This window comes from Mixophyes fleayi, chromosome 11 (genome assembly GCF_038048845.1).
Source record: "Mixophyes fleayi isolate aMixFle1 chromosome 11, aMixFle1.hap1, whole genome shotgun sequence".
Classification (NCBI taxonomy): domain Eukaryota; kingdom Metazoa; phylum Chordata; class Amphibia; order Anura; family Limnodynastidae; genus Mixophyes; species Mixophyes fleayi.
Genome location: NC_134412.1, coordinates 2,970,157 through 2,997,780, shown reverse-complemented (window position 1 = coordinate 2,997,780; position 27,624 = coordinate 2,970,157). Strand labels below are relative to the sequence as shown.

Here is a 27,624-nt window from a genome sequence, read left to right as displayed (position 1 = left end):
ATCAAGTCACGCCCGACAGTCAGTGAGGAACGTCGCAGAGGGGACCAAGCAAGAAGAAAGAAGAGAACACAGAAGAAAAGAAAGAAACTAACAAGTAAGTAAAGAACAGAGAGTCAAGGGAAGGAAAGTAGAAAGGGAGAGTGTGACAAAGAAGGGGGAGAGATGTACAGAATGAAAAAAAAAGTGGGGAAAGATGTACAGAATGAAAAAAAAAGTGGGGAAAGATGTACAGAATGAAAAAAAAAGTGGGGAAAGATGTACAGAATGAAAAAAAAAGTGGGGAAAGATGTACAGAATGAAAAAAAAAGTGGGGAAAGATGTACAGAATGAAAAAAAAAGTGGGGAGAGATGTACAGAATGAAAAAAAAGCGGGGAGAGATGTACAGAATGAAAAAAAAAGTGGGGAGAGATGTACAGAATGAAAAAAAAGCAGGGAGAGATGTACAGAATGAAAAAAAAGTGGGGAGAGATGTACAGAATGAAAAAAAAGTGGGAGAAATGTACAGAGTGAATAAAAAGGAGGGGAAGCAGCATGGAGGGCGCAGTGTGAACATAAGGGGGCACAGTGTAGTGATGAAGGGGCACAGTAATGTGCACAGGGGGCTTGTTGCAATGTAGTGAGTGTGAGGTAGATGGTGGCAAATTAATGGGTGCTATTTTGTTTGTAGGGTGATGGGGAGGCAATTTAATAGTGGGGACTTAATTTAAGATGGGGTGGTTTGGGGGCTATTGAATGTGGGGATGAGTTTGGGGAGAATGAGGTCTATTTATTAAATGTGACTATGAGTTATTTAATGGCAGTGATGGTTGCGGGAAATAGGTATTGCTGTTTGCAGGAAGGGAATAGGTTTATTTATTAAATGTGAATACTATTATTTTAATGTTGGGGCTGGAGGAATGCCTAATTATTAATTGTGGGTGCTATTGATTTAACGCCGGGGCTGGCTGTAATTTTCTAAGTGTAGCCATTTTTTTTTCCAAATAGGTCCTTCAACATTCCAGGATCCAGACAAGCCACAACTAAAGAAACCAGCAGCCACAGGTGGAGAAAGTGAGAAGAACAGGTAGGAGAGAGCAGCAGAGTGTGTGAAATGTTGTGATTCTAGTAGGGACAATACCAATTTTTGGTGAGTGTTGTGCCCAATGTTAGGTGCAGGCCAAGACTGAACTGTTTGTGTACACACTGCATTCTTTGTATACTACACTGTGGTGGTAGATGTCCTGAAAGTCAGGAGTGCTTGGACATATGTGACGCTCCGGCGAATTGAGTGCCTAGTGATTTCGATGTTAGCCACGCCCCCAAATGCCTAACTACAACTTTGAAAAAATTTGCGCCGCCGTGAGGCGGCGCAAAATTTTTTTGCATGCTCAACTATAAGGGGGGGCCCCACAAATTTGTTGTACCGGGGCCCTGAATTCCTCTTGGCAGCCCTGGGGGTGAAGAGTCAGTTCTGAGGACCAACCTGCAGTTCTCTGCCAGGACTGAATGAGTCAGCATCTTCCTATACTGTATCCATACTCACCACATCCCTCCCTGCAGGATGTATGATAGAGAGGATGCTGCAATACTGTGTCATAAGCAGCTTCCTGTTGCCCTGTCTGATGGGGGTTGTAGTCCACACACAAGGGTCAGACTCACCCTGCAATGGAGGCACTATGACATAAAGCAGAGAGTACTCTGCACCATGTGAGAGCTGTGTGTTACCACAATACAGCACATATAGGAGCCATTAGCAGGTGTCAGCACCCCCCCTCCATGCTCAGCCATCTCCTTACTGGGAGAGTCTATACTTAGCCCCTGTCCAGCTCCATGGATTAGGGTGCAGGGGACACCCCCTGTCTGTCACCAGCCCTGGCCCCGCCCCGCAGCCAGTGGCGTCCCGGGGGGCGGGGCTAAGGTGGTCCCTGGGTGAGGACTATACCCCCAGCGCAGAGTCACCTGCAGCAGGTGCGGCTGCAGACAGCGATCAGGATGCAGGGACAGAGCCGGACGGTGCGTCTGGACCGCGGGCACAGGCTGCAGGCTGTGTGTGTGCTGGGCACCAGCCTGTCAGTGGACGTCAATGGGTGAGCTGGGTCTGCTTAACCACTAACCTCCCTGATGTCCAGGCTCTGAGGCTCTTGTCTCTGGCAATGTCCCTATTATTCAATATCGACCAATTGCATAATAATCATTAATTTGTTTCTTTATGTTAGATGAATATTTCACCATTTGTGCCTGTAAATTACTTATTGTAGGTGTGTATATAGTAAACATGACATGATAGGGATTGTAGTATGTACCTGGAAACTGCTTTTATAATGTGGCCACCTGTAAACGCTCACAATTATCTTCCTTCCTCATGTGATAAATTAACTCCATAGTCAGGTAGATGGGTGGGGGGCATCTGCCCCACAGGCTTGTCTCATAGTGGGCATCTGCCCCACAGGCTGGTCTCATAGTGGGGGGCATCTGCCCCACAGGCTGGTCTCATAGTGGACTACTTAAAATGTTCCTAATAGACTGCTAAACCGAGTCTTGCTAAAAAAATTTCAGCTGTCCCCTGGCCATGACTAAACCCAAACTTCTAATCCCTGCCCCTGGCTAAATCTGGTGAGTCACCAATAATTGTTTAACTAAGGAGTCTATTTATGTGTCCTTGTATATCACTTAGTAACCCCCAGGAAGACACCCCCCCCCCCCACTAGTAGCAGCTACCCCCCTAGAGATATATTAGTAGCCCCTCATCCTATATTCTTCATACACCCTGGTGAGTCACCTGTCTATATTCTTAATACCCCCGGTGAGTTGCCTCTCTCTATACATTCTCTGTAACCCCCCTGGCAAGTTGCCCACATGCGTTGTTTGCCCTCTTGATTGTTCTGCCACTAAATTTTAATTTCTAAACTTCTTCTCACTGTCTTGATTTCAGGATTATCATAATCTGAAAACACAAGATATTCGGTTACTTATAATTATTGCCTCAATCACGGCTGTTTCTGCTTCAGTGTCTCTTATTGGCAGAGGTGTAAGTTAATCATATTAAAGGAAGGAAATACATGCACCCGGCTAAAACTCTTTAATCCCCGGAACCTCTTGCTTCCTGTTTTGCCACTTAATGTGCAGATTACTCGATTATAATGTACGAGTGTTAATATAACTGTAAATGTTGTCAGTATAAACAGAGATACAGATGTCATCATTTCTGTGTTCATTAGGAAAAGTTGAATATTATAAGGGATATTGTGCCCCATACAGTCAGTTGTTATTTCTGTGACTCAGATTACTGCCTTTTCTATGGTGACAGAACGCCCCCATGATTACTAATATCCATATAACTTACAGCGGTGAGTGCTTTATTCCACGTATAACATGTTACCAGAGATCTGCAGAGCATCTCCCAGTTCCATCTACCCGCTGGATGGTGTATCTATAGATAAATGTAGCAGAGTATCGCACACCCACAAACCAGGAACAGTCTCATGGGCATTAAAATAATGCACACAAAGCACATTAAACGCACATCAACAATGTCTTTACTGTACGTCTGTGATTTCAGCCCGAATGTATTTATTGATTACAGTAATGTAATGTTAAGTCGCCCGTAGTACATAATATTGTGACGCTGCAGATTGTAGCTGCCGTTGTCGGTGATCCTGAAATAACTGAGTGATGCATCATTGGTGAACATGTGACATGGGGGGCGATCGTCTTCGCTTGTCGTTCCTTGTATCCCCCCACGACCCACCTCGGACACCATACACCAGCTCAGTGTGATTCACATGTAACCTGAGGCCGTGAACTACTTCTCAGTACCTTCTGCTATGAAGTATATTGGGTCTGATTTACCGATAGGAGCAAATAAACTAAGTAAAAAGTGCAGATCTGCACCTGAGCAAACCATATTGTGATGCAATGTTTTTAATTTTTTTTGCATGCAGAGAAATTACTGTCTGTAGTTGCCTTTAACACAGTAGTAACCAAGTAACCAGCAGCGTTAATTTTACACTGTGATTTAGAGTAAAGAAAGGACCTGCCCCCTCGCAACTCTAAATCTGCCAGCACAGACTAATACAGTTTTGCCAAGGTATAAAATTGCGTCTTCTAGCTGGATTTACTCCTGAGGCCGTTGATATGGGGGAAACAAGTCACTTTGTTGATGCTAGATCAGCCGTAAAGGGTTAAGCAGCGACGGTTACACCAGCAGTTCATGGTGACGGTTACTCTGCGTTGTGTAAGGTCCCCTGTAACCACAGACACTTCCCAAGTTCAGTTTGGCTCCTTGTGCAGGAGTTACATACATACATACATACATACATACATACATACATACATGTTTATTACAGTAAATAAAAAGTCACGTGACCCTAATAAACTGTTTGTTGGCCCAACCAGATTCCGAAAATAGCTGCAAGGTCGGCACGCAAGGAATCGTGTTGTATTTTCAGCGATACATTTGTCACAAGACGTATACAAAGTTGTGTCCTGTTTATTTACCAGCTCTGTTAACAATGCAGATGAGGGGGGGGTGGGGGGGACGGGTGGGGCCGTGGTCTGTTTGTTAGTCAGTTTAACCTCTTCACTGCCGTATCTCTAGGAAATCCTGTTTCCCAACCTATCACCCTCAGCTGAAAATCCATGATCCAAATACACGCGTGTCTTATTGGATACAGGCGTTAGGCATGTAGGCTGTTCTGTATCATACAGGTTATCTACACGGCGTCACACAGAAACATAGACCGTTCTTGTAGATTGTACATATATGGGGTCGATCTGTTGTAACCCAGAGCAACCAATCAGATTCTGGCTTTCACTACAGTAACCTGCTGAAGCTCTCAATTCTCTCCAGACCTCGCCGTAATTAGGGGGGAGGGGGGGGGGGGGCGTGCATTTTGAAATGCGCCTGGTGAAAAATGAAATGTACGTGTAAAATAAACTAAATATTGCTCACTGCTTGTGTAAGTTACAAGAGGTTCTGCAGCGGCCATAAGGCCAATCTCACTAATGCTGTGATCGCTCTTCATCATCCAAGCTTGTTCTCTGGCTGGTGGTTTTTGTTTTGCTAATTTTTAGTGTTTTTTAATAGAGAAATGCAGTATTTATCAACAGCAACCGGGAATCTCTCATTGTATTTTCTGTTTGCATCTACACCTCTGTGTTTTTCTTTTGGCATTAAGTATACAGGAATATGATTATATGGGGAAGCACAGTGGTTAGCATTGTTTCCACAAAGCGCTGGGGTCATTGGTTAGATTCCAACAAGAGCCCTATCTGCGTGGAGTATGTATGTTCTCCCCGTGTTTCCTCCCACACTCCAATGCTTCTGATAAAAATGGACCTGTGTGTGTGGAAAGGATTAGAGTGCAAGCTCCATGGGGCAGGGACTGATGTGAATGATTACATATTCTCCGTACAAAGCTGCGTAATATATTTGGTGCTATATAAATAAATGAAAATAATAATCTAGTCTTGTTTCCACCGACCGTACTTTCTCCTCACTCACCTTAGTAATAACCTGCCCTGATAAGGTTCTCCGGGTGTTTCATCAGAACAGATTCCTCTTACATATAATTTTAAAATAATTGTTCTGATTTCTTGCATTTACTTTTAAAAAAATAGTTTTGAGAACCATTTGTGTAAGTGTAATTTATATATAACCAAACCTGTGTCTGTATAAGGGGGTGACGTGCTGGGGTAAGATTTGTCCGTCACTAAATACTAGCTAAAATGTTGCAGCAGATTTAAAATCCATCTGGCATAGTCTGAACCATTATTCCCAGCACACGTTCCTCACACGTAATGTCTCTATCCGCCCGTAGGTCCCCTACACCATAAAATGACGTTACCCAAAATCTTCTCACCCCGTGCAGCTGCTAATATAAATTATTTCTCAGCGGGTTTCTGAGTAGGGTTAGAAATAAAATGCTGATATACAGTATTCATACAGCGTATCCAGACAGTGCCTCTACCAGAAAGTAACGTCTCCGCAGAGTAATTGTTTCACTAGATCGTGGTCCTCTCAGGACACGTGGATTCTTGCTAAATGTTGTAATATTACTTCTGTATTTCATTAACTTATTAGTTCATATTCTGATCAAAACATTTAAGCCTGCATCCCAGCGTCAAGGGCACCTCATTATATGCAGGTCCTACACGGACCTATATGCTTCAAACACCTTTAAAATGCAGTTAAAAGCAGATGCACTCACTTCCCAGGTATAGGGGTTTACATCTAGCAAGGGCTGGCTTGTGAGCCACACCCAAATGTGCCTTAAATAGGCTTGATGGACAGCTGCTATGACAATAAGGTAATATTCTGAGACGAAACCAAATAACAATATATATATATATATATATATATATATATATATATATATATATTTACATTATTTTATAAGCCAATGAGACTAATGAACAGGAAAATAATGGATAGCTGTAAAACTGTTGTGAGTTCAGTAAAATTGACTCAAATCTTGTTATTTCATGTACTGGGGTAAAAATATTTATTATTCTATCATAAAATGTATTTGTATATAATATTAATAATAATAATAATAATAATATTATTTATAAGGTACCACAGGGGATCCACAGCGCCGTACATAGAGGTTTATAAACAAAACAAAGACAAAATTGCATAAGTACAAAAGTGAAAATGAAATAAATACAAACAAATTTACATAAATGCAGCATTAATACCTGCAAAATTACTTAAGGGAAAACTAAAGTTTTTAAAAATGTGTTTAAAAATACAATAAATTTACCACACAGTCATTTTTTAACCACCAGTGATCCACAAATATAACATTATCATATAAATAAATAAATCATGAATTCATAGTTAACTTTTGTAAAGTCAACTTAATGACCGCTTCGTTACAAGATTGATTCCCAGAGGGTGGTTAGACCAGCCTGGACGATGTTATAAACTCCATATGCTATTGAAAAAAGCTAAAATTCAATTTGTGATGGCTGTATTGGACAAAAGTATGGACATAATCGTAGTGAAAATACCCATTTTATATTGATTATTTGTAGAATAAATCTATGTATAGGTTTTTGTAAAAGACAAAACAAACCAGTGCAGACTTAATCGTGGTGTAAAGATGCTGCACGTAAGGCTGTTGAACTCTCAGCAATAGACATCTCTAGGAGTTTGTGGTTAACGCATCTCTCACTGTGGAAATGGAGACAAGTTAATGGAAAGGTTTAAACTAACGGGATGATACCTCCCTGGTATAACTAGATCTCGGCTGAGTCCCTGTCATACGTCTGACCCCGCAGCTGTGAGTCTGTAATCTCTGTGAAGCGATGTCTATCAGCACCTGAGAGTGGGATATTAGGAGACACACAAGCGCTGAGGGATAGATTAGAATAACCTTCTAAGGATTTGTAGGGCTTACTGCTAAGTGCGTTCCCTGGACCCATTACAGGGGCCGCTTCTACCATTCTGGAGCAGCAATTTTGTTTTTATATATATATATATGGGGTTTTTTTACCACGAAAGAGGTAACAACTTTTTTCAGCAAATAGCCGAATAGATATAGTAACAAATCATCAGCAAAAGAAACAAACATACATATAAATCTGTGAGTTTTAATAAACTAGTCTTAAGTGACCAATTTTAAGTATAGGCGGGAGGATTGGAGACAAAAGAGGGACGCAAATTACAAAATATCCACCGTGGGCTCCATATTTTGTTGAAAGATTGGTTAAATTATTAATGACGTTAGTCACAAACTCCGTCCAATGAGCGACAATACCCTATTAATAATAGATTGGATGGAAGCGGCGTTCTGTTGTCTCCAGGTAGCTGGCAGGTGGCAGCGGAGAGAATGTCTAATTAGTTTGTTTTGGTGATGGGTTCCTGCTGGAATCCCGAGAGGAAAGAGCGAGAATTTGGGACCAGTGGAATGTTTACTTGGACCATAGCAAAGATTAGATTCTTCACGTCTAGACAGAGAGTAGAAAGTTTTGGGCACAACCAACAGCCCCCATCCACCATCTAGGTGATGATCTGGGTTTATCTTCTTGAGTCCTGAAGGCACCGAATGTCATCCATATAATGATTTGTAGACATTTGAAGACACCGATCGAGCCGGAGGAGTCATTGTCTCTAATGTTTGACCAATCCGTCTCCACGCGTTCTGTCCCCCAACGGAGATCACAAGGCGACAGTCTTGGGACCGTAAGATCGGGGTGTAGAGTAGAAATCGATCCTTTTGTAGACGTTTGTCGGACACCAAACTATTCCACGGTGGTGACACGTCTGAGACAGGCGCCGTCTGATCTTACTTTGGTAATGTCTGAGTTGAGAGAAATTATTGTAGGGGATGTTAAATTTGGTTTCAATGTCAGTACAGAGGGAAAATATTATTTTGGTTTACATTCATATATCTTATATCACCCGCCAACCAGCGGCATCACAACAGTGGGTGAGAAATGTGGCGAGAATTTTGTATTGTTGTAGAGTGGAATATTTGGGGAGGGCTCGGGTGATAGTCCAGTCCTTAGATTGATGATTCACACTCCCTTCAATTGCACTATGGAAGATCGAGCACCCTACTCTGTAAGGGTCGGATAGATGTACGAATTTCTGAACAATGTGAATAATCGTGTCAATGAATGGAGTACATTGGCATACTCACACCAAACTAACCACTCTCTATAAGGGAGGGTTTATTTTGAAGACCATTAATCTCCAAAAAGGAAATGTTATTAGATAAGATAAAGATGAAGATAAAATACGCTGTTCAGTGTTACCCTGATATTACACTGCAGCTCTGATAAAATGTAAAAGATATATGGCCGTATTCACACCGTAAGCTCAGCTGTTATGACAATATAAATATTATTATAAGACCTGTGAGTTTTGAGAGATGGTTGGAAAGAGGTACATTCTGCGATCCTCCCCGCCGCTCTCCCTAGATTAAGTTGACCAGCCAGTGGATATGAATTTGAAGGTCATTAGGGTCACTGATCTGGTGCACACTACGATTTGAATAGTAAAAAAAAGAACCCACATTCTGTGTCACATTGATGATTCTCTGTTGAGTTGTTGATTGAGGGATTTATCAATGAGGTTGTCAATATACAGTACTGATGCACACAAATAAATTGGACAGCCAGTGATACGAATATGAAAGTAATTAGAGCCACTAACTGACTGGTGCATTTCATGATTTATATAGTGAAAGACGTAACCCACATTCTGTGTCACATTGATGATTCTCTGATGTGTGACACGCTGTTGGGTTACTGAAGGAGGGATTTTATAATGTCGCCTTCGATATACAGTACTGACACCTTCTATCTCCATTCATGTTCTGCTCTGCCGGATCTGATTTCGCCTAAGGCAGCCGGCTGATGCTAGCTCGGTGCATTCTTCAACGCTACTCAGATATTTATTGGGAGAAGTTAAAGGTTACTCCCGTCGTCCTGTCTTATTTGTTGTGTGTTTATTGTACTCGTTCTTTTTCCAGTTCAAGTCTTCTTCAGGACACTTGATGAAATGCCTGAATTGATAGCCGCAATGTACTTCAGACACCTATGGTTTGGGCATAAATCTTAGAATTATCATTTATTGTGATACCATTATTTTGTAGGTGATTAACCTCTCAGTCGTTCTACGCCGTGTTTGGATTAATACTTCTGATAATTCCTTGTTACTGAACTCTCTTCTATCTGGATTTGTTATTGAGATCATGTTCTATGCGTTTATACCCTGTAATGGTCAATGTGGGACCTGCGTTATAACATTAGACGTTCTGTGCAGTCAGGTTTGAAGGCTTCTGAGTGACAGATTTATGTGATTACATTATTAGGGCTTTCCATATTTAGCCTGGGATGAGAAGCAGCGATGTGGGTTATGTGTTGGACGGACGGGCAGTGTGAACAGAATCTGTCAATCCTGACGTCTCTTACTGGTAACCGGCCGGTGTCTGGGTCTGACCAGTGAAAACCATTCATTTTTTTCTTCAAAATACTGGGACCTCGAGCAGTCGTGCAAGATAGACGGACTCTGCTTTGGTTTATATGACATTGTTATTTTATCGTTTAAAGAAATGTTTATCACTAGTATAAAAACTAATGTTCCCGAGCTGAAGATGGGATAAAAAAAATTTTTTAATTATTATTTATAATATTCCGCCTTGTTTAGTCTTGTTTAAAAAGCTTCATTTAAAGTCACAATCCCTCAAAGCCTTTTTTTTTTTCTTCAAACAGGAAGTTAAGAACCTTTTTAATCTTGCATCTGGTGCATGTTTTTTAGCTGTGCTGCTGCAGATCATTATCTCCTTTTCAAAATCTCTCTGGAGGTCAGTCAAGTATGGCTGCCAGATACACATACAAAGGGTCACAAACCTCAACATGTCATGTGATGGCAGAGGGGGGAGAAGGATGGGGAGGATTTTACAGTGCACAGAGCAGTTTGGACTCGAGGGGGTTCCAAAGCTTCCCTGTCCACTACATCATGTGACTGTGGTTGCCATAGTAGTCACGTGACACTGCAGAATTATAAATTGTTAAAAGCAGCCTTAGGAAACAAACTAAGGAAAAATGGAGGAGGATGTGAGACCTCAAACTGCTCACACAGCGTTGTCACTTTCTAAGACTAACTACACAAAACCTCAACTCTACTCATTCAGCTACAATGTGGCCCCTGTGTGAACCGCCACCAGCTGAGACAACGCGCCATTGTAGCGCTGTACGTGGCATGATAGGTTTTATGTGATGTTAGCACATGCTTGGTAAACATGTCTGTAATGACAATAACATTCCATCACCATGTATTGCATCAGTCGTTTTTTACATTTTCAAATGCACTACAAATTGTTTTCAGTAAGTACTTTCCTAATGGTTTTATTTAGTGGAACCTGTACGTAGAGGATTGATGCATTAAGATATGACTCATCAAAGGATCTCTCCTTCTGATTGTGTATTAAAAACAGAAATTAAATGTTGCCGTTAGCATTTCAGCTCTTGTCTATAAAAATACAGACAGGCTCCATTTTATTTTTTAAGCTGTTGGGTAGACCTGCTGAATCTGTCTTCTTACTTTCATTAATTTTCATTTCTTGGGCTAAAGGGCAGAGGAGATATCTGCAGGAACCGGCTACACAGCCTGTAGGTCGTTATTATAGGACCAGTGAATCAGGTGCCCACTTACCCATGTACCGCCTATCCCGTTGTCTCCTTACCCTCTCTCTTGTTTACAGGGGGGCCCCGGTGGACTGTAAGTGGTTCAGCATGCGGCACAGTCCGAATATTGAAGTAGACGTTCTAACCGGCGACGTCTCCCAGCAGAAAGTGATCAATGGAGAGAAATTATGGCCGCTGTCCGATAGGACCCTGGTGGAGCTTCGCATGACGGCTCCGAGCACCGAGACCAATGATGGGAAAGTGAGTATGAAGACAGGAGAGTACCGCCATTGACCCACTAAGATTTGATAGGTCAGTTGGTCCCCGGGATATTTATTTAATGTGTTGGCAGCTTATGATACCTAAAGTGGTATTTACCCTGCAGGGGCAGGACCACCATCCTTAAATATATCTATATAAGTCTAGAAAATTACCGCACTGGTCTCCTGAGCTCTGTGAGAGCAGTAAAGTTAGTTTAGTAGGAAACATTCAAAATACATTTCTGTACAAGAAGATTGTAAAACTTCGTCCAAGCTTCGTTTTACCGCTGTGCACGCAACACCGAGGTCTAGTTACTATTTAAGCGCAGTTTACTGCGATAGGCAGCACTATGTACCACAACATTACTAACACCTTGTTTGCGATGCCATGCGAAGGTTCCCGTGACCTGCGCATTGGTCCTATCGCTAACTACGACTCATCGCGCCTTTGTAAATAGACCCCACAGTCTGACAGAAGAGGTTTGGTCATTTTGTGGTGGAACATTTAGTTCAGAGTAACTTCCCGGTATTTAAATTTGCTGTAAAACATTTATTTTTCAGATAACGTTTACATACTACGGAAAGGGGTCGGACGCACCTGTGGACAAATCCGGCATTTACCTGACTGGTATTGGTAAGTTACACAGAACGTTTGGTAGTGGAGTTTGGGGGTCACCTGTTTCTTTTGACGACCGGGGCCGATGTGCTGTTAGTTTTACAGTCCTATTACCGCCCACAGCGCTGCCATCTTTAACAGAACACATTTTAAAGTGTTTTATTTGGAAAATTACATCCTGAAACCATAAGGTGTTTCCACCTTAAGACAACTTTGATTTATTTGTACAAGTTCACCAACAACTGTTACTTAATATGTTCCTTTAACGTTTCCGTGTTCTGTTTTAGTTTTTCAAGCCATCCAGCAGAGCTGTTTGGTTGCCATTGGATACGGCACAGCTCCGCTGCACTTTTGTTCATTGGATAAAATTGCATCCACAGGGAAGTTCTGTGTCATAGCCAAGGGCAATGAAGACAAATAGAGCTGTCTGGATAACACACACAGAAGGAAGCCATAAAGTATAAGCAAGAAGCGTGGTAAATGTTGCAGAGGGGCGCATAGAAACTAGCAAATCAAAGTCACCGGAAGGTGAAAATCCATTTGTCCAGAAATGGGGCACAAATGACACATGAAACTGTCGTAAAAATATATGGATACCTGAGAATTGTATGTTGTATTGTGTTTTGCAGTTCGTTCTACTATTATACTGGAAAGCGGTATAAAATGTAATAATGGTTGTGGAAGGCTTTGTGTCAGTGTAAGCGTGCGGCCGAGGACCGCTCAGGAGATGTCCTAGTACGTCCTGATTCCAGGGACTGTAAATCACTTGTCACGTAGGACCCAGGAATATCCCAGTAGCAGCGAGGGAATCTCTTATGTCACTAGAATGTTCACTAGTGCGTGAGCCGTGTAATGAGTTACTGCCAGGATCGTAACCTCCCCCCATATCCCCCACCGCACCAAATAACCCGACCACATCCCAAGTTTACAGGGACACGTGTACAAGAATACATCTAACAAAGTATTTTTACAACTGGAAGGGGCCATAATAGTATTTTGAGGCCCGGGGCTATAACTGACTATATAAAGCAGGAATAACATAGTTTAATGGGTTCTTCCGAAGCTGCAGGGCTGCAAAACTTCATTTATTGGTGCAATGTCTTCATGTTGGATTTGGAGCCCCCTGGCTGGAGGTTTGTGATTAGGAATCGGACACTAGTTATGTCCAGGGTAATCCTCCAGTTCTAAGAAAGATGGAACATGTGCGAGTTGGGACACGGATCATTGTTACATACATGAGAAACTTGACAGGAATTTATCTATTTATGGCGTTTGCATCGAGCCCGTGGCTCCTAGCGACTCTTTATTACTCATCAGTTAACCTTCCATCGTCATAGTCCTATATACAACCACATAAATCATATGAACAGGTTAATCTCTGAGGTAAAATATTATCGATAGAAAATACTTTGGTGAAGGACCTTCTGCGAAAAATTGAATCTCTATGATTTCTGCGTTTAAAACTTTTCTTTATCTATGAATATCAAGTGTATTTGTCACATCGGCCAAGCGGAGGCAACCATTCTGTGGTCCGGCCCGATATTCCTGAAAATGGAGCCTATCCGTTCCACTAAGAACCAACGCTCTCGATTCGCTAGCCATTTTGTCAGAGCCAGTTCTTGTGAGAAGATCATGTCTCAGTAAAGTCACGTTCCCAGGAACGTGATAGTCTGCGTTCTCACCAGTAATGGCTCAGCTCACAAAATGGCTGCTCCGCTGTGTGTAATTGACAGGTATATTCTAATTTGATGGTTAAGCTGTGGTTTATATTCATTCATTGGGGCATATTCAGTTGTGCGCGGAGTGTCTTCCGGATCAGGAGCAATTTCCTGGATTTCCCTTCACCGCCCCATAGGGTTACGAAGGAAACTTGCGATGTCACTGTACCGTATTACCGTAAAAAAGCAAATTGAATATGCCCCCATAATACGGTTTTATTTCTGCTCAGAGGGTCTCCCACGACTCTGCTAATCTCCGGTTTGTGTCGCCTTTTTGAACCATTTCTGTAAAACCTTTATTTTGTGATTTTGTTTGACAGAGATGTCCCTGGATGTTGACGCCGATCGGGATGGACTTGTAGAAAAGAACAACCCGCATAAGGTAACTTGAAGAGGGACGTTGCCGGCCCAAGTAACCAGCCGGGGCGGCCGAGCGTCCGCTTGTTATCTCATTATAGGAGCACGTGACATCAACACAACTAATTGCTCTGTTGGAACTTGTGAAGCCTTCACTTTGTATTTAAATGTTTGTCTGCAAAAGAAGAAATAATACTATTAAACAATAGGGGATTATATGTAATGAGCCTTCGAAAAAGGAAAAATGTAGACGTTGCCAATAGCAACCAATCAGATTCTAGCTATCGTTTATCAGTACATTATAGAAATACAGCACTTGTGAATACCCCTGAGCTGGTTTGGTTTATCTCTGAGCTTATTATCCTGATCCATTTAGGCCACGTGGAAATGGGGTCCCAACGGCCAAGGCGCCATCTTGTTGGTGAACTGTGACAAGGACAGTCTGTTCTCCCGCACGGTGGATGGCGCAGACAGTATTGTGCTCACTAAGGCAGGTAATCGATCACCCCCCCCCCTCTCTCGTGTTCCCAGTATGTCAGTGAGAGTGGTCATCTGATTCCTCTGTCCCCTCGTAGATCTCCTGGATATGTCTAGGCTGGTCCTCAGGATCAAGGGCCCAGAGAAGCTTCCGACCAGTTATCAGCTACTGCTCTACATCTCCACCACGGACTCTCCCAGCCTGGGAGTCTTTCATTTCCACAGTACGTTCTGCTGTGTAATTGTCGTAGGTTCTTCTATTACTTATCGTAGCCATGGCGTCCAGATTGTACCAATCGGCATAGAATCCCACTTTATGTCATGTCACTGGGGGTGTGGCTCTGAGATGTGACATAGCATCCCGTTTATGGGAGATAGTGTTGCACTGCACACTACCATATTTAGTAATGTGTTCCTATTTTGAGAATAATTATTTACATTTCTGTTTTCACAAATTTTGAGTAAAACTCTCCTAGTAGGAATTTGAGCCCTTCAGTCTGAGGTTCCCCACATCACCCTTGGAGTAGGTATAAGAAGGGATGTCTGCCGTCAGCTATCGGGAAGAGGAACAGTCATGTCTCAGGTCTGCATTTAGGAGAGTGTCCCCTCTGCCTGGAGACACCAAAAGCCCAATTGACAATGACAAATTTCTCTGCCCGTTGAAGTGGCATCTAGACAAATGCCGAGCACTGGAACCTGATCGGCTCTTAGAGCCTGCGGAACATTCATTAGCGTTACCTCGGACACCCGATACCGTTACTGCAGCGGCCTGGCTGGCATGTAGTGGGAACGCCAGACTGGGCCTCGGATAGGAATGTATATTAGTGGTCTCACGGTTGTCACAAAAGCTGAAGTAATGAACTATTAGCACATGAGGAGATTACAGCAGCCAGACTCTGCTGATCCAGACTTTATAGGAAGATACTTCTGCCTCGGTTTAACCTCTTGTTTTCCAGGCTGACCACATTGCTGACCACACTCGCTCTAACGCTCAGGACAATGGTTTATTGTTAAAAAAAATATATATACACAAAAACTTTTTGAAAGTTTTGTTCACACCCCTCCACCCTCTACAAAGCAACAGATCTGGAGGGGCTCTTCCCTCACTGTTTGAGATGAGACCGGTCTATGTACGCAGGACCCACCTAAACATTTCTGACCCCTCTGCAAAGGCGGACTGATCGGAGGATCCTCTCCCCATCTCATCTGTGCAATCAGAGATGTCACGTTCCCGTCGTAGCTGTAATAATGGCTTCTCTGGCTGCCGGGGACTGACATCTGCTTCATTGTTGATGTATCCAAGATACGTAGCCTTAATTCTCAATTATTAATAAGATGGGCATAATTACGGCCTGTCTGAATTCCCTGAGATCATGCGTTCCTGGCATGTGGTTTTCCTTGTGATATTTAGGGGTGACATAAGCAGCGTGCAGGGCGTGTGCTCTCTAATGACATGTCCATGTAACTTCACCTCGCTTGTGTCTCTTTCCCCGGCAGATAAGATGTACTCGCATGTCCTGGGCAGAGAGAAGCTGTACTACAAGGCCCGGTACACGGGGACGGGCGAGCTGGAATTCTTTGTGGAAGGTTTGCGTTTCCCGGACGAAGGATTCAACGGTCTGGTGACGGTCAAAGCCAGTCTGCTGGAATCTCAGGTGGAGGTACGGAGAGCCTGTTATCTGTAAATAGGTTTATTACCCAGTGTGGTCCAGGGAGGGAGTTGCTGTAGAACATATTCAAGACTGATCCATCAAGCTTACAATCTAGGAGCTACGGGTAAAAGAAAGATAAGATAGTGCATGAAAACGTCAGGAAGCCTCCGGTAGCGAATTGCGTCTAGTCAGCAGATCGGAGTTTTGACACCATTGCATTGTCCTTGGCTTCAGTTTCGTTCCTATTCCGAGCCGTCTCCCGCTGCTAACAACCTCATTAGCTTCATTGTGGGATGTCTGCCAGCGATCCAGCCTCAGTCCAGGGAAGGTTAACGAGGAGACATCGGGGACAAGGCTGAATGTGGGGTCTCTGAATGTTTCAAATCCTTCCCAAAGTAGTGCTGTGGTTTGCTACCAATTGGACCCCCCGAAATTAATTCTATATAGGAGGTTCCTGGTAGGCAGATATATAATGTTTGTGTCATGAACTTCCTAGTGCTCTGATTGGCTACTGATTGCTATGGCTCCACCCTCTTTAAGTTACTTGGTGCTGGGAAAACAAACAAACACAATAGGCGCTATAGCCAAACTCGGACTAAAGATTTTATATAGAATTTGTTTTCCTTGACGGCAGTAAATTGCCAGCTTGGCGCCTTCATGGTTTTCCGCCCTTCCACAGGGTTCTGATATCTCACAAAGGTCGCCCTACAAAACACAAACAATTTTTCGCTCTGAACATTAATCCTCAGGGACAGAACAGCACAAGCTACAGACGTTTTTATATATTTCGTTAACAATCTGTATATTGCAATGAAAACACGTCGAGCCGTCATTATTCTGCTTTGTCCTGCAGGGTATTCCTGAGACCCCGATATTCACAGATGTGGTCACGTTCCGCATCGCGCCTCTGATCATTACGCCCAACACATTGGAGCCCGTGGAGGTGTATGTCTGCAGGTAACGGGTGCAGGATCACCGAGGGAGGTCTGCTGGGGGTTTCCCATTCTATTTTGGCTTTATTATGAATCCAGAGCGTTGATATCAAGAATTATCTAAAATAGTGGGTTTAACAAGCGTCTCAGTGTGTCAGGGCCAGCGGATTAACACCATGTCGGTCTTTCTGCAGCGTGAAGGATAATTATCTCTTCCTAAAGGAGATCAAGAACCTGGTGAGCGAGGCCAACTACAAGATCAAGATCTGCTTTGAATATGTGAATCGGGGAGATCGTTGGATGCAGGTCTGTCCTCCCCGTTATTTGTATTAAACCAGACGTACTCGGAGTTAGCGGATAATTGTAACAGACGGATATAATATGTCTCAGAGACCACCCTATAACACTGTTCACCTGACCAACCCGTTCGTACGACTCTGGACGATGGTCAGGACCCGTCTGGGTGATGCTGAGATCTACCAGGATCTGACAAATCCTTCTGTAACAATCCCATATGATTTAGAAGCCCCAGAACCTGCCAGGACCTGAGAACTTATCATTTGTACGTGTTAGTTAGTGACGTGCAAGAGATGGCCTCCAGCTGTTCTACACGTCCTCCACCAGCCTGAGCGTTACTTATTGTGATATTGTAGCCCACATAGGGCCCAGTAATAGAAGTGTATAGCCTCACACAGGGTGCAAAGCCTGATAATGATCCTACCTTATCAATGGGATTATTATCCGGCATGTTGGAGGTGACGCTATCGGCCTTTGTGTGCCGTCATCGGTGACAGAATAAATCTGAGCACCAATGCAGGTCTTCAAAGGGACAGAAGTGGATCTCGAAATACCAAACTGGGAAAGAGATAAACGTCGGAGTCTGAGAAATGTAAAATATGTCGTTAGAAAATCCAAAGTGTTTCCTTAAAGAGCTGAAAATAATTCCAAGAAGATTGAAGATTCTTTATATAGCACCATTATATTACATGGCGCTATACAGAGAATATTTTATCATTCACTACAGGTCCTGCCCAGTTGAAGCTTACAATCTAAATTCCCTGACACACACACATACGTGCACACACATATGCACAAACATGCAAACACGCGCATACATACATACGTACGTACGTACGTACGTACGTACGTACGTACGTACGTACGTACAGAGACACACATACGTATGCACACATACTTACAGACAAGCACTCGCACGCACACACACACAGATGTACACGTACATACGTACACGCACACACAAATACGTACACACATACGCACGCACACACAGATAAGGGTCCGTTTTTGTCAGAAGCAAATTAACGTACCAGTATGTGTGTGGAAACCGGAGCATCCGGAGGAGACATACAAACTCCGCACAGATAGGGCCCTTGTGAGGGAGCATCTCTCACCACTGTGCCATCTGCAATGCAATATTTAGGCCGTAATTGTTGTCTAGAAGATATAGAAGGGAGGAATTTAACCAGAGAAGGGTGTTAGGGGCAGAGAGGTTGTAGGTATAGGGCACAGGACTACACCATGGTATTCATAGACACGAGAAGGTTGGGGTCACAGGACGTACTTGGGGTCCCTAAGGACCCATTTCTATGCAATTTTTGTGACCCTTTTTGATCACTGATATTAATAAGTTCCTGATGTGGCTGTTGTGCGGATTGTTGATTTCTGAGGATATATAATAATATAATGCACTTTATTGCAGGACGAGATGGAGTTTGGGTACATTCAGGCCCCACACAAAATGTTCCCCGTCGTGCTGGATTCTCCTAGAGACGGATTGCTGAAGGATTTCCCCATTCGAGAACTGCTAGTAAGTTCAGTGCTGTACAGAAATAACTGACCACACACACAGCCAGGAACCAGTGACATCACTGAGAGCGCAGCCTATCCAGTCACTAGGAACAGGTGACATCACTGAGAGTGCAGCCTATCCAGTCACTAGGAGCCAGTGACATCACTGAGAGTGCAGTCTATCCAGTCACTAGGAGCCAGTGACATCACTGAGAGTGCAGCCTATCCAGTCACTAGGAACCAGTGACATCACTGAGAGTGCAGCCTATCCAGTCACTAGGGACCAGTGACATCACTGAGAGTGCAGCCTGTCCATTCACTAGGAACCAGTGACATCACTGAGAGTGCAGCCTATCCAGTCACTAGGAGCCAGTGACATCGCTGAGAGTGCAGCCTATCCAGTCACTAGGAGCCAGTGACATCACTGAGAGTGCAGCCTATCCAGTCACTAGGAGCCAGTGACATCACTGAGAGTGCAGCCTATCCAGTCACTAGGAACCAGTGACATCACTGAGAGTGCAGCCTATCCAGTCACTAGGAACCAGTGACATCACTGAGAGTGCAGCCTATCCAGTCACTAGGAACCAGTGACATCACTGAGAGTGCAGCCTATCCAGTCACTAGGAGCCAGTGACATCACTGAGAGTGCAGCCTATCCAGTCACTAGGAGCCAGTGACATCACTGAGAGTGCAGCCTATCCAGTCACTAGGAGCCAGTGACATCACTGAGAGTGCAGCCTATCCAGTCACTAGGAACCAGTGACATCACTGAGAGTGCAGCCTATCCAGTCACTAGGAGCCAGTGACATCACTGAGAGTGCAGCCTATCCAGTCACTAGGAGCCAGTGACATCACTGAGAGTGCAGCCTATCCAGTCACTAGGAGCCAGTGACATCACTGAGAGTGCAGTCTATCCATCCACTAGGGACCAGTGACATCACTGAGAGTGCAGCCTATCCAGTCACTAGGAGCCAGTGACATCACTGAGAGTGCAGCCTATCCAGTCACTAGGAGCCAGTGACATCACTGAGAGTGCAGCCTATCCAGTCACTAGGAACCAGTGACATCACTGAGAGTGCAGCCTATCCAGTCACTAGGGACCAGTGACATCACTGAGAGTGCAGCCTATCCAGTCACTAGGAACCAGTGACATCACTGAGAGTGCAGCCTATCCAGTCACTAGGAACCAGTGACATCACTGAGAGTGCAGCCTATCCAGTCACTAGGAGCCAGTGACATCACTGAGAGTGCAGCCTATCCAGTCACTAGGAGCCAGTGACATCACATATTGGCTTTTACCAGGTTGCTGTAGTCATAGTAAAAGATGAAATATGATGGGTTAAGGCACATGCTGTACTTTGCTTATTCTGTGTAATAAGCTGTTTTTCTGCTCTGACACATTTATCATATCAACGCTCCGAAGCTGTGGTCTTCATTCACTCAGTACATTAAGCCATAGGAATGACAGATACATGTTAATTTAGGAATCTTTCCTTCATGTGTGTCATATGTCAGTAATAATGTGCAGTAGTCGGGAATTTTCTGGGCACGTTTCCCGGGCATTTTACAGGTTGTCTTACAATTTAATAGAAGACGGTCGTTAATTAATCACACTCTGTAATGGGAGGTCAGCCCGGTCCAGACTCCTGGGTGAGGGGCCAGGATGCAACACGACCCTGGGACGAGCCGTACTTTTGACTTAGCAGCTGCCAGATCGAGCGGGTAATCACTCAGTGATAGATCATTATTGAGATGTTCCCGACTTGTTGGCTTCTGTGTCCTGGGTGTGTGTAATGGTGTTGGTGTAAAGAACGTAGATCCCCTTCTCTTTTACACACCTTGTCACCTCCGTAGTGCAAAGACGGGACTTCGGGTCTCTCTCCCGTGTCTACAGCTTTCCCGATATCACTGAGGATACGATGCTGCGGTTAAGTTTGATTTTACTGTGTATCTTGTCTCCGTGAAAAATGAAAGTAAAATTTTCTATCAAAATAAATACAATGGATTTTTTTTTTATTTAGGAAGTGTTTTACCTCCAGATATTAGGAGTTTTATGACATGAGCGAAGATTATTACCTAGAAAATTAGAGCCGTGAGGTTACTACGGAATCACGTAGCTAATTGAATCGGCCTCTTATAACCCATTCATGACATGTGGGAAGTTTGTGCAGCGGACATACGACAATATCCTTCTGAAGTTCCCTGGCTGGAACTCGAGCAAGAAAGTGACAATTAACAAAACTTCTGGCTTAAACTTCATGGGATTGACTAAAAGTAAAACATAAATAAGAAAACAAATATAAACAATAGCTGATGAGTATTGAACGATGATGAAGTGTAATATTTATACACATGAAAGTGGTGACTTAATCCTGTATTAATGATCTATTCTCTATGTCTCCAGGGACCAGATTTTGGCTACGTAACAAAAGTTGCTGCCTCCTCCGAGGTCACCAGCCTGGACTCCTTCGGGAATCTAGAAGTGAGCCCTCCCGTGACCGTTGGCGACAAGAAGTACCCGCTGGGGCGGATTCTGATCGGGAGCAGCTTCCCTACGTAAGAGTTTCAACACTTTTTTCATCTTGGATAAAAGGAGGCAAAATGCGTTAGTTGATCTGCTTCACAAGCACTTCCATTAACCACACAGACGATGACATATTACCCTGGCTTCACAGCGTCGTACAACTATTAACTGCAACATAAAATCGTAATTTTACCAAACATGTAAAATTACGATTTGCAGTTAAAAATTTCACAAAGGTGTCGCAGGAGGCGTTGCCGAAATTACCCACAGTCTGCAGTATGGAATTCTATTATAATACACAAGTATTAATACACAAGTATTAATATAAATACCCACATAATCTGCCGTAAAAGTGTATAATGCCATAAATATATTTATTAAGTTATAATGACCACAAATATGGAGGAACAGTTTGGTTTCCCACTGACTCTCCATCCTCGGTATTCTTCCTCTCAGCACAGCTTGGGGGCAGCTTGGGGGTACCGTGCTCCCAGTGTCCTCTGTGAACTCTCCCGTCTGTATTGCGTGAAGGGACTGTGGGTAATTATAGCTCATCAGCTGTCACACGGATGGTCATAAACACCTTACGGCTGAGCCGCCCGCTTTGCTGAGCTGGCAGAGTTATTTGTGGGGTCTCCACGCTGCCCTCACCTCTGAAACATAAGAATGCCCCCTGCAGACGGGCTGGGAACACGGATCATGTGAGGTCTGTGACCGGGTTTGGAAGTTACGTAACGTAATTGCATAAGGGTTTTGCGTCTCTTGAGCTCTGCCGGAGTCTAGAATTCATGTCATGTGTCATTCTATTTTCCGTGTATATAAGCACACGCTATATGCAGAGACGCAGGAAGTTTTCACCTTTGGAGAAAAAAAAGTACGATTATCCTGTAGAAACCATATATTACCTCCGGAAATTCTATGCAAAACCGCGAGTGCTCCACATTCTGTTGAAACTATCAAAACCACGTGATGCACCTTAAAAATAATTAATAAAATTTACTGAGCAGCTCCGGAATGAGAATAAGCAGCCTAAACACACGGAAGCCTCCGTAATCTCCATTCACATGTCCTGACATATCACATGTGGTGGCTCAGTGGTTAGCACTTCTGCCTCACAGCGCTGGGGTCATGAGTTTGATTCCCGACCATGGCCTTATCTGTGTGGAGTTTGTATGTTCTCCCTGTGTTTGCGTGGGTTTCCTCTGGGTGCTCCGGTTTCCTCCCACACTCCAAAAACATACTGGTAGGTTAATTGGCTGCTATTAAATTAACCGGTCCGTGTGTATGTTAGGGAATTTAGACTGTAAGCTCCAATGGGGCAGGGACTGATATGAGTGAGTTCTCTGTACAGCGCTGTGGAATTAGTGGCGCTATATAAATAGCTGTTGATGATTATGATTAATCCGTATCTGGCAAAGTGTTTGTCCCCAGTCTGAGGTTTTAATGTCCGAATCTCGCCCTCTCACGCAGCACCTCTGGGAGAAGGATGACCAAAGTGGTGCGGGACTTCCTTTATGCCCAAAGGGTGCAGTCGCCCATAGAACTGTTTACGGACTGGCTGTATGTGGGACACGTGGATGAATTCATGACCTTCGTGCCGGCTCCGGATCAGAAGGTAATTTATGCAGCTCTTGTGCTATTTGTTTTCCTATAAGTCATGGGGCGAGATTCTGGTCCTTATTGTAGTTAAAATAACAATAAAATGTCTCCATTGTCTTTAGAAGTCACTGAGCGAGACGACATAATTACTTGGAGGGTTTGACCAGTTCTCTCCCCACTGACAAACTCTTCAACTATTTCCCTTACAGTCATTTCTTCTGATTCACTTTTATGTATAATAATAGACCGGGATCTATCTCTTCTGTTGTGGAGATGATAAACATCAGGACAAGATCGTACTTCCATAACGTGTATGTAGAAGGATTACTGCTAGATGAAGCTTTGTAGCCATAGCTTGGTAACAACAAGCAGAGAGGGGCAATTTCTGGTTTGCCCCGTACCGATGGTTTCTCACGCACTACAAACCTCCAGCCCAGAGAGGTAAAATTAACGGCCCAGTCATAGCCGCTGTGACCTGAGCTAGCTGCACCTCTCCAGGTCACAATGGCTGCACAGTACCCCATACATAGCGATGGTACTCTGGGGTATTATTCGTAATTAGAAAGAGATGAGATAACACAGACATTATTTGTATTCAAAAAGACATCACCTCATTCTGAAACTGTTCTATAACAATAAACATCTGGATGCTGTGTTTATGTCCTGTGCAATGCTGGGGAATAACTCATATGTTATATCCATATAGAACCGAGATGGGCAACCTGTGGTTTTATGGAACTACAAGTCCCAGCATACCCTGACAGCTTCTGCCTATGGCTGGCAGAGTGTTGTAACACTGATAGGTCCAGCTGAGAGACGGGATGCTCAGGGCTGGTTTAGATGGACTTGCGTGCAAATCTTAATTACCGTAAATAAATTAATTTCAGAATATAATCACTGATTAGCCCCACCGGACTGCATTAAATAGCTCTGCGGTAGATGATAATGAGAACAGATGCCAAATTCTGAAGGACCCCTTCATAAAAGTACTGTAGGGACTGAGCAAGGTGTTGAAATGCAGCACTGGTCATTCAAGAAATACAATGCTGCCACCTGCTGGATGTTACAAGAAATGACTCGCTTTCTGTACTGCAAACACATTTTTCAAACCAAGTGATGAAAATGACATGTTCAAACTGAGATAATGTTTTTTTGAGAAATAAATGTAATCTTTTCTGAGCAGCCTATTTTTGGTATCGCAGATTGATGAGGTTGGTGAGTGGATATGGAGTATGTGATAAAAAAATAATTCTAATTCAGATCTCTTTCAACACATATCATTTAATGAATAAATATGAACAGTTGGATGAATCAGACTTCATGTCATATATCTCTGTACAAAAAAGGGCAACTACAATGGTGCATGGCCTACAGCACAAAACTTACCCGGAGAGACTAAAAGATCGTAATATGTATAGTTTGGAGCAGAGAAGGGAACGGGGGACATGATAGAAACTTTTAAATATATTTAGGGTTATAACAAGGTGCAGGAGGGAAACATTCTACAAAGGAAGAGAAGTATTAGAACACGAGGACATGTACTGACACTGGGGGGGGGAAGTAGGTTCAGAGGAAATGGGAAGATAAACTATTTCACAGAAAGGGAAGTGGATAAATGGAATAGCCTCCCATCAGAGGTGGTAGAGGCTCATAGAGTAGAGCAATTTAAACATGCTCGGGATAGACATAAGGATTTCCTTACACAGAACTAAGGATCAAATAGGTTTTGAGATTACCATGGGTTAAAAAACGGGCAGACTAGATGGGCCAAGTGGTTCTTATCTGCCGTCATATTCTATGTTTCTGTCTGTGATTAGACTGTGAGACATGTTGCAGGAACCAGGTCATTATGTAACATTCCCTCACTGGGTACTATTCCCTTTCAGGGTTTCCGGCTCCTCTTGGCCAGCCCAGCGACCTGCTTTCGAATCTTCCAGGAGAAGAAGCAGGAAGGAAACGGAGACGTCACAATGTTCCAGGGTAAGTCCTTGTTGTGTCCTGTATGTTCCGACAGCTGAGCATTGATCCAGCGTCTTCCTTAGTAAGGTCTCTATTAATGATCACATGCGCCCGTTGTACAATCTATTGAGAGCTGCCGTACCAACAAATTGTCAGATTATACTTATTTGTTACATAAATATTCAGCGATACGACGTCCTGATTGATGTTTCCTCAATTTGTGTAGGATTCGAAACCAAACGATGGACGATCACCAAGATCCTCTCCACGGACTCCGTAGTGTTAGAGAACAATTATGCGCAGGTGAGAGACTTGGTGGACAATTTACAGATGACACCAAGGATCTTCTGGGTCTATTGGTTACTGAGGTTTGCTAGAATGGAGTAGGGTGGACTCTTGTTAATGTATCTCGGGTAGACTTGGGTAAAGAAAGTGAAGTTAGTAAGGGCTCAAAAACTGTTCAGATAAACAAAAAACCAAATCACTGCTATTAATTCATCTCTTGTCAGCACTGTATCGATTGGAATCGGGATATCCTGAAGCAGGAACTTGGTCTGACGGAAAATGACATCATCGATATACCTGCATTGTACAAACTACATAAAGACCAAGCCGTAGCTTTCTTCCCCAACATGGTGAGTATTAAGAGTGCTGCATCTCTGGAGGAGAGATTGGACATCTACCACCTGAGATGTCCTATACTAGCAGTCCCTACGTTCAGCCTTTTAAACTTCTTTTCATGTTCTGTCTCCAGGTTAATATGATTGTTCTGGGAAAAGATGTGGGTGTACCCAAACCGTACGGGCCGGTCATCAAGGAGACGTGCTGTCTGGAGGATTATGTCATTTCTCAGCTCCAGCCCTTGGGACTGACTTGCAGCTTCATAGATGACATTGTGTCCTACCACAAGAAGCTGGGCGAGGTTCACTGCGGCACCAACGTGCGCCGGAAGCCGTTCACGTTCAAGTGGTGGCAGATGGAAGAGCCTTAGTTTCCGGACAGCCTGGATCTAAATCTTCCCCGGCGATCCTCTCATTCGCTCCAGTCTGCCGGAGCGCCCTCTGTTTTTAGGATTGTAAAATAACACTTTCTAATCTACATAGCCTGGGACCGTTAGATCATTTACGTTATCTTGTGGGGAGGACTTCTACAGGTTCCAAATTATGTTCAATATATGAATGCAACTTTAATTTTTTTATCCTAGCAAACATGGATCCCATATCTATGCACAGTTACTTTAGGAAAAAAGTAAAGAGATCTCGGAGCAGTCATTAAAATTTAGGACGCAATTTTCAGATTTACTTACTCTTTGCCAAAACCGCTTTCTCTGTGCACAATATTATCTGTCGGACTGTTCCATCCAATATACTGTTTTATTAACATCTGATCTATAGCCCTCCCTAAACACACACACTCACATTCAACATCTGACCACTAGCTTATATACACACAGATATTGAATCTATTTAGAGGGACACAGGTTTAATTAAATTAAAACATGGGATTTTTGTGCAGAACTTTTTGAACTCCAGGTTCCCTGAATGAGGCCTTTTCCTTCCATGTGTCTGATGTGAAAGAGTCTGAGATTCTCTAATGCTAATTCTGTTGAATGCACTGATTGGAAAGGACTGTAAGAAAATTTAATATACTGAGGAAAATATTCTTTGTCTATATGACACCGTTCCTTTTTACGAATTGTGAGGAGCTTCATTTAACCACGGAAAAAAATATTCTGCGTGGACAGAATTTTTGTTTTAGAATCCTTCATTGGTAACCTGCCCATTGTTGGAGAAGTTGTCTGCACATTACACCTGTGTCTAATTTGCCTGTCCAGAAAAGGAGTTTAAGCGTAGACACATTGTTGGAGTTCAGATAATGGTCTAAGCTTCGTACGTCACACAATCTTCCTACAAAGCAATAGTTACTCTCTTGTGTTTTTGTTAATTCTTCTATCCGGTTGGGATACGGATTTGTGAGATGAAAGGTTTTAGGAGCGGTCCGTACAATTCCTACCACCGCCATACCCCTCTCTTTGTGTTGGGACTTACACTTTGCCTGTAAACGATTTTGAGTTGTTTGTTTTTTACACTAATAACTTGTTATTCCATAAAGCTCTGTTTCTTTATATATTGAGATTTTTTAATTCAGTTGTTTCCCCTCTTTTTGTCCTCCTGGATCCGTCACCGGCTTTGTTCTCGGAACACTCATAAGGAATAAAATCATGTATAGTGTGAAGGAGCCAGCGGGTTTGTGTTATATTTGTGTATTGGGCAGTCGGTAACTGGAGGCAGACATGGAAACACGTTCATCATGTACACAAATATATCATCTAATGCAGAGATACAATTGCTGTGACTTAACCTGCTGGTGACCCAATAGTAGAAGTATTGAGGTCTTTATTGTAGTCTAAATTATATTTATTCTACAATAAAGAAAAATATCTTCAATCCCGGGTGCCGTGGGACGTTACGTCCATGTGAGATACAGCAATTTCCTACGTCCTTCATAATTCTTTAGTGTTTCATGAACATAGTCTATGTCATGGGACAAACCATCCATCCTATGTCACTACTAACACGCATAATAAAATCTTTGGAATGAA

The 27,624-nt window shown here is 43.2% G+C and overlaps 1 protein-coding gene and 1 long non-coding RNA gene across 2 annotated transcripts in view; one reads left to right on the top strand and one right to left on the bottom strand.

Moving 5' to 3' along the window:
* The window catches only part of LOC142107434 (uncharacterized), an 8,872-nt gene extending 6,806 nt beyond the window's left edge, over positions 1-2,066 (bottom strand). The window contains exon 1 of the long non-coding RNA XR_012679960.1: positions 1,524-2,066. This is a non-coding gene — a long non-coding RNA (uncharacterized LOC142107434). The remainder of the gene's footprint in view (positions 1-1,523) is intronic.
* On the top strand, positions 1,890-27,624 carry PADI2 (peptidyl arginine deiminase 2). Its single transcript, XM_075190866.1, has 16 exons — positions 1,890-2,067; positions 11,197-11,380; positions 11,941-12,013; positions 14,034-14,095; positions 14,447-14,564; positions 14,646-14,771; positions 16,045-16,208; positions 17,053-17,156; positions 17,326-17,437; positions 18,852-18,959; positions 21,345-21,496; positions 22,935-23,079; positions 24,950-25,043; positions 25,249-25,325; positions 25,532-25,657; positions 25,777-27,624. The coding sequence occupies exons 1-16, from the start codon at positions 1,973-1,975 to the stop codon at positions 26,011-26,013; spliced, it is 1,977 nt and encodes a 658-aa protein (XP_075046967.1). The 5' UTR covers positions 1,890-1,972; the 3' UTR covers positions 26,014-27,624.

Coding starts and splice junctions, on each gene's coding strand:
- PADI2 (XM_075190866.1), top strand. CDS start 1,973: ATGCAGGGACAGAGCCGGACGGTGCGTCTGGACCGCGGGCACAGGCTG. Junction 14,096..14,446: donor AAAAGAACAACCCGCATAAG/GTAACTTGAAGA, acceptor TGATCCATTTAG/GCCACGTGGAAATGGGGTCC. Junction 14,565..14,645: donor TATTGTGCTCACTAAGGCAG/GTAATCGATCAC, acceptor GTCCCCTCGTAG/ATCTCCTGGATATGTCTAGG.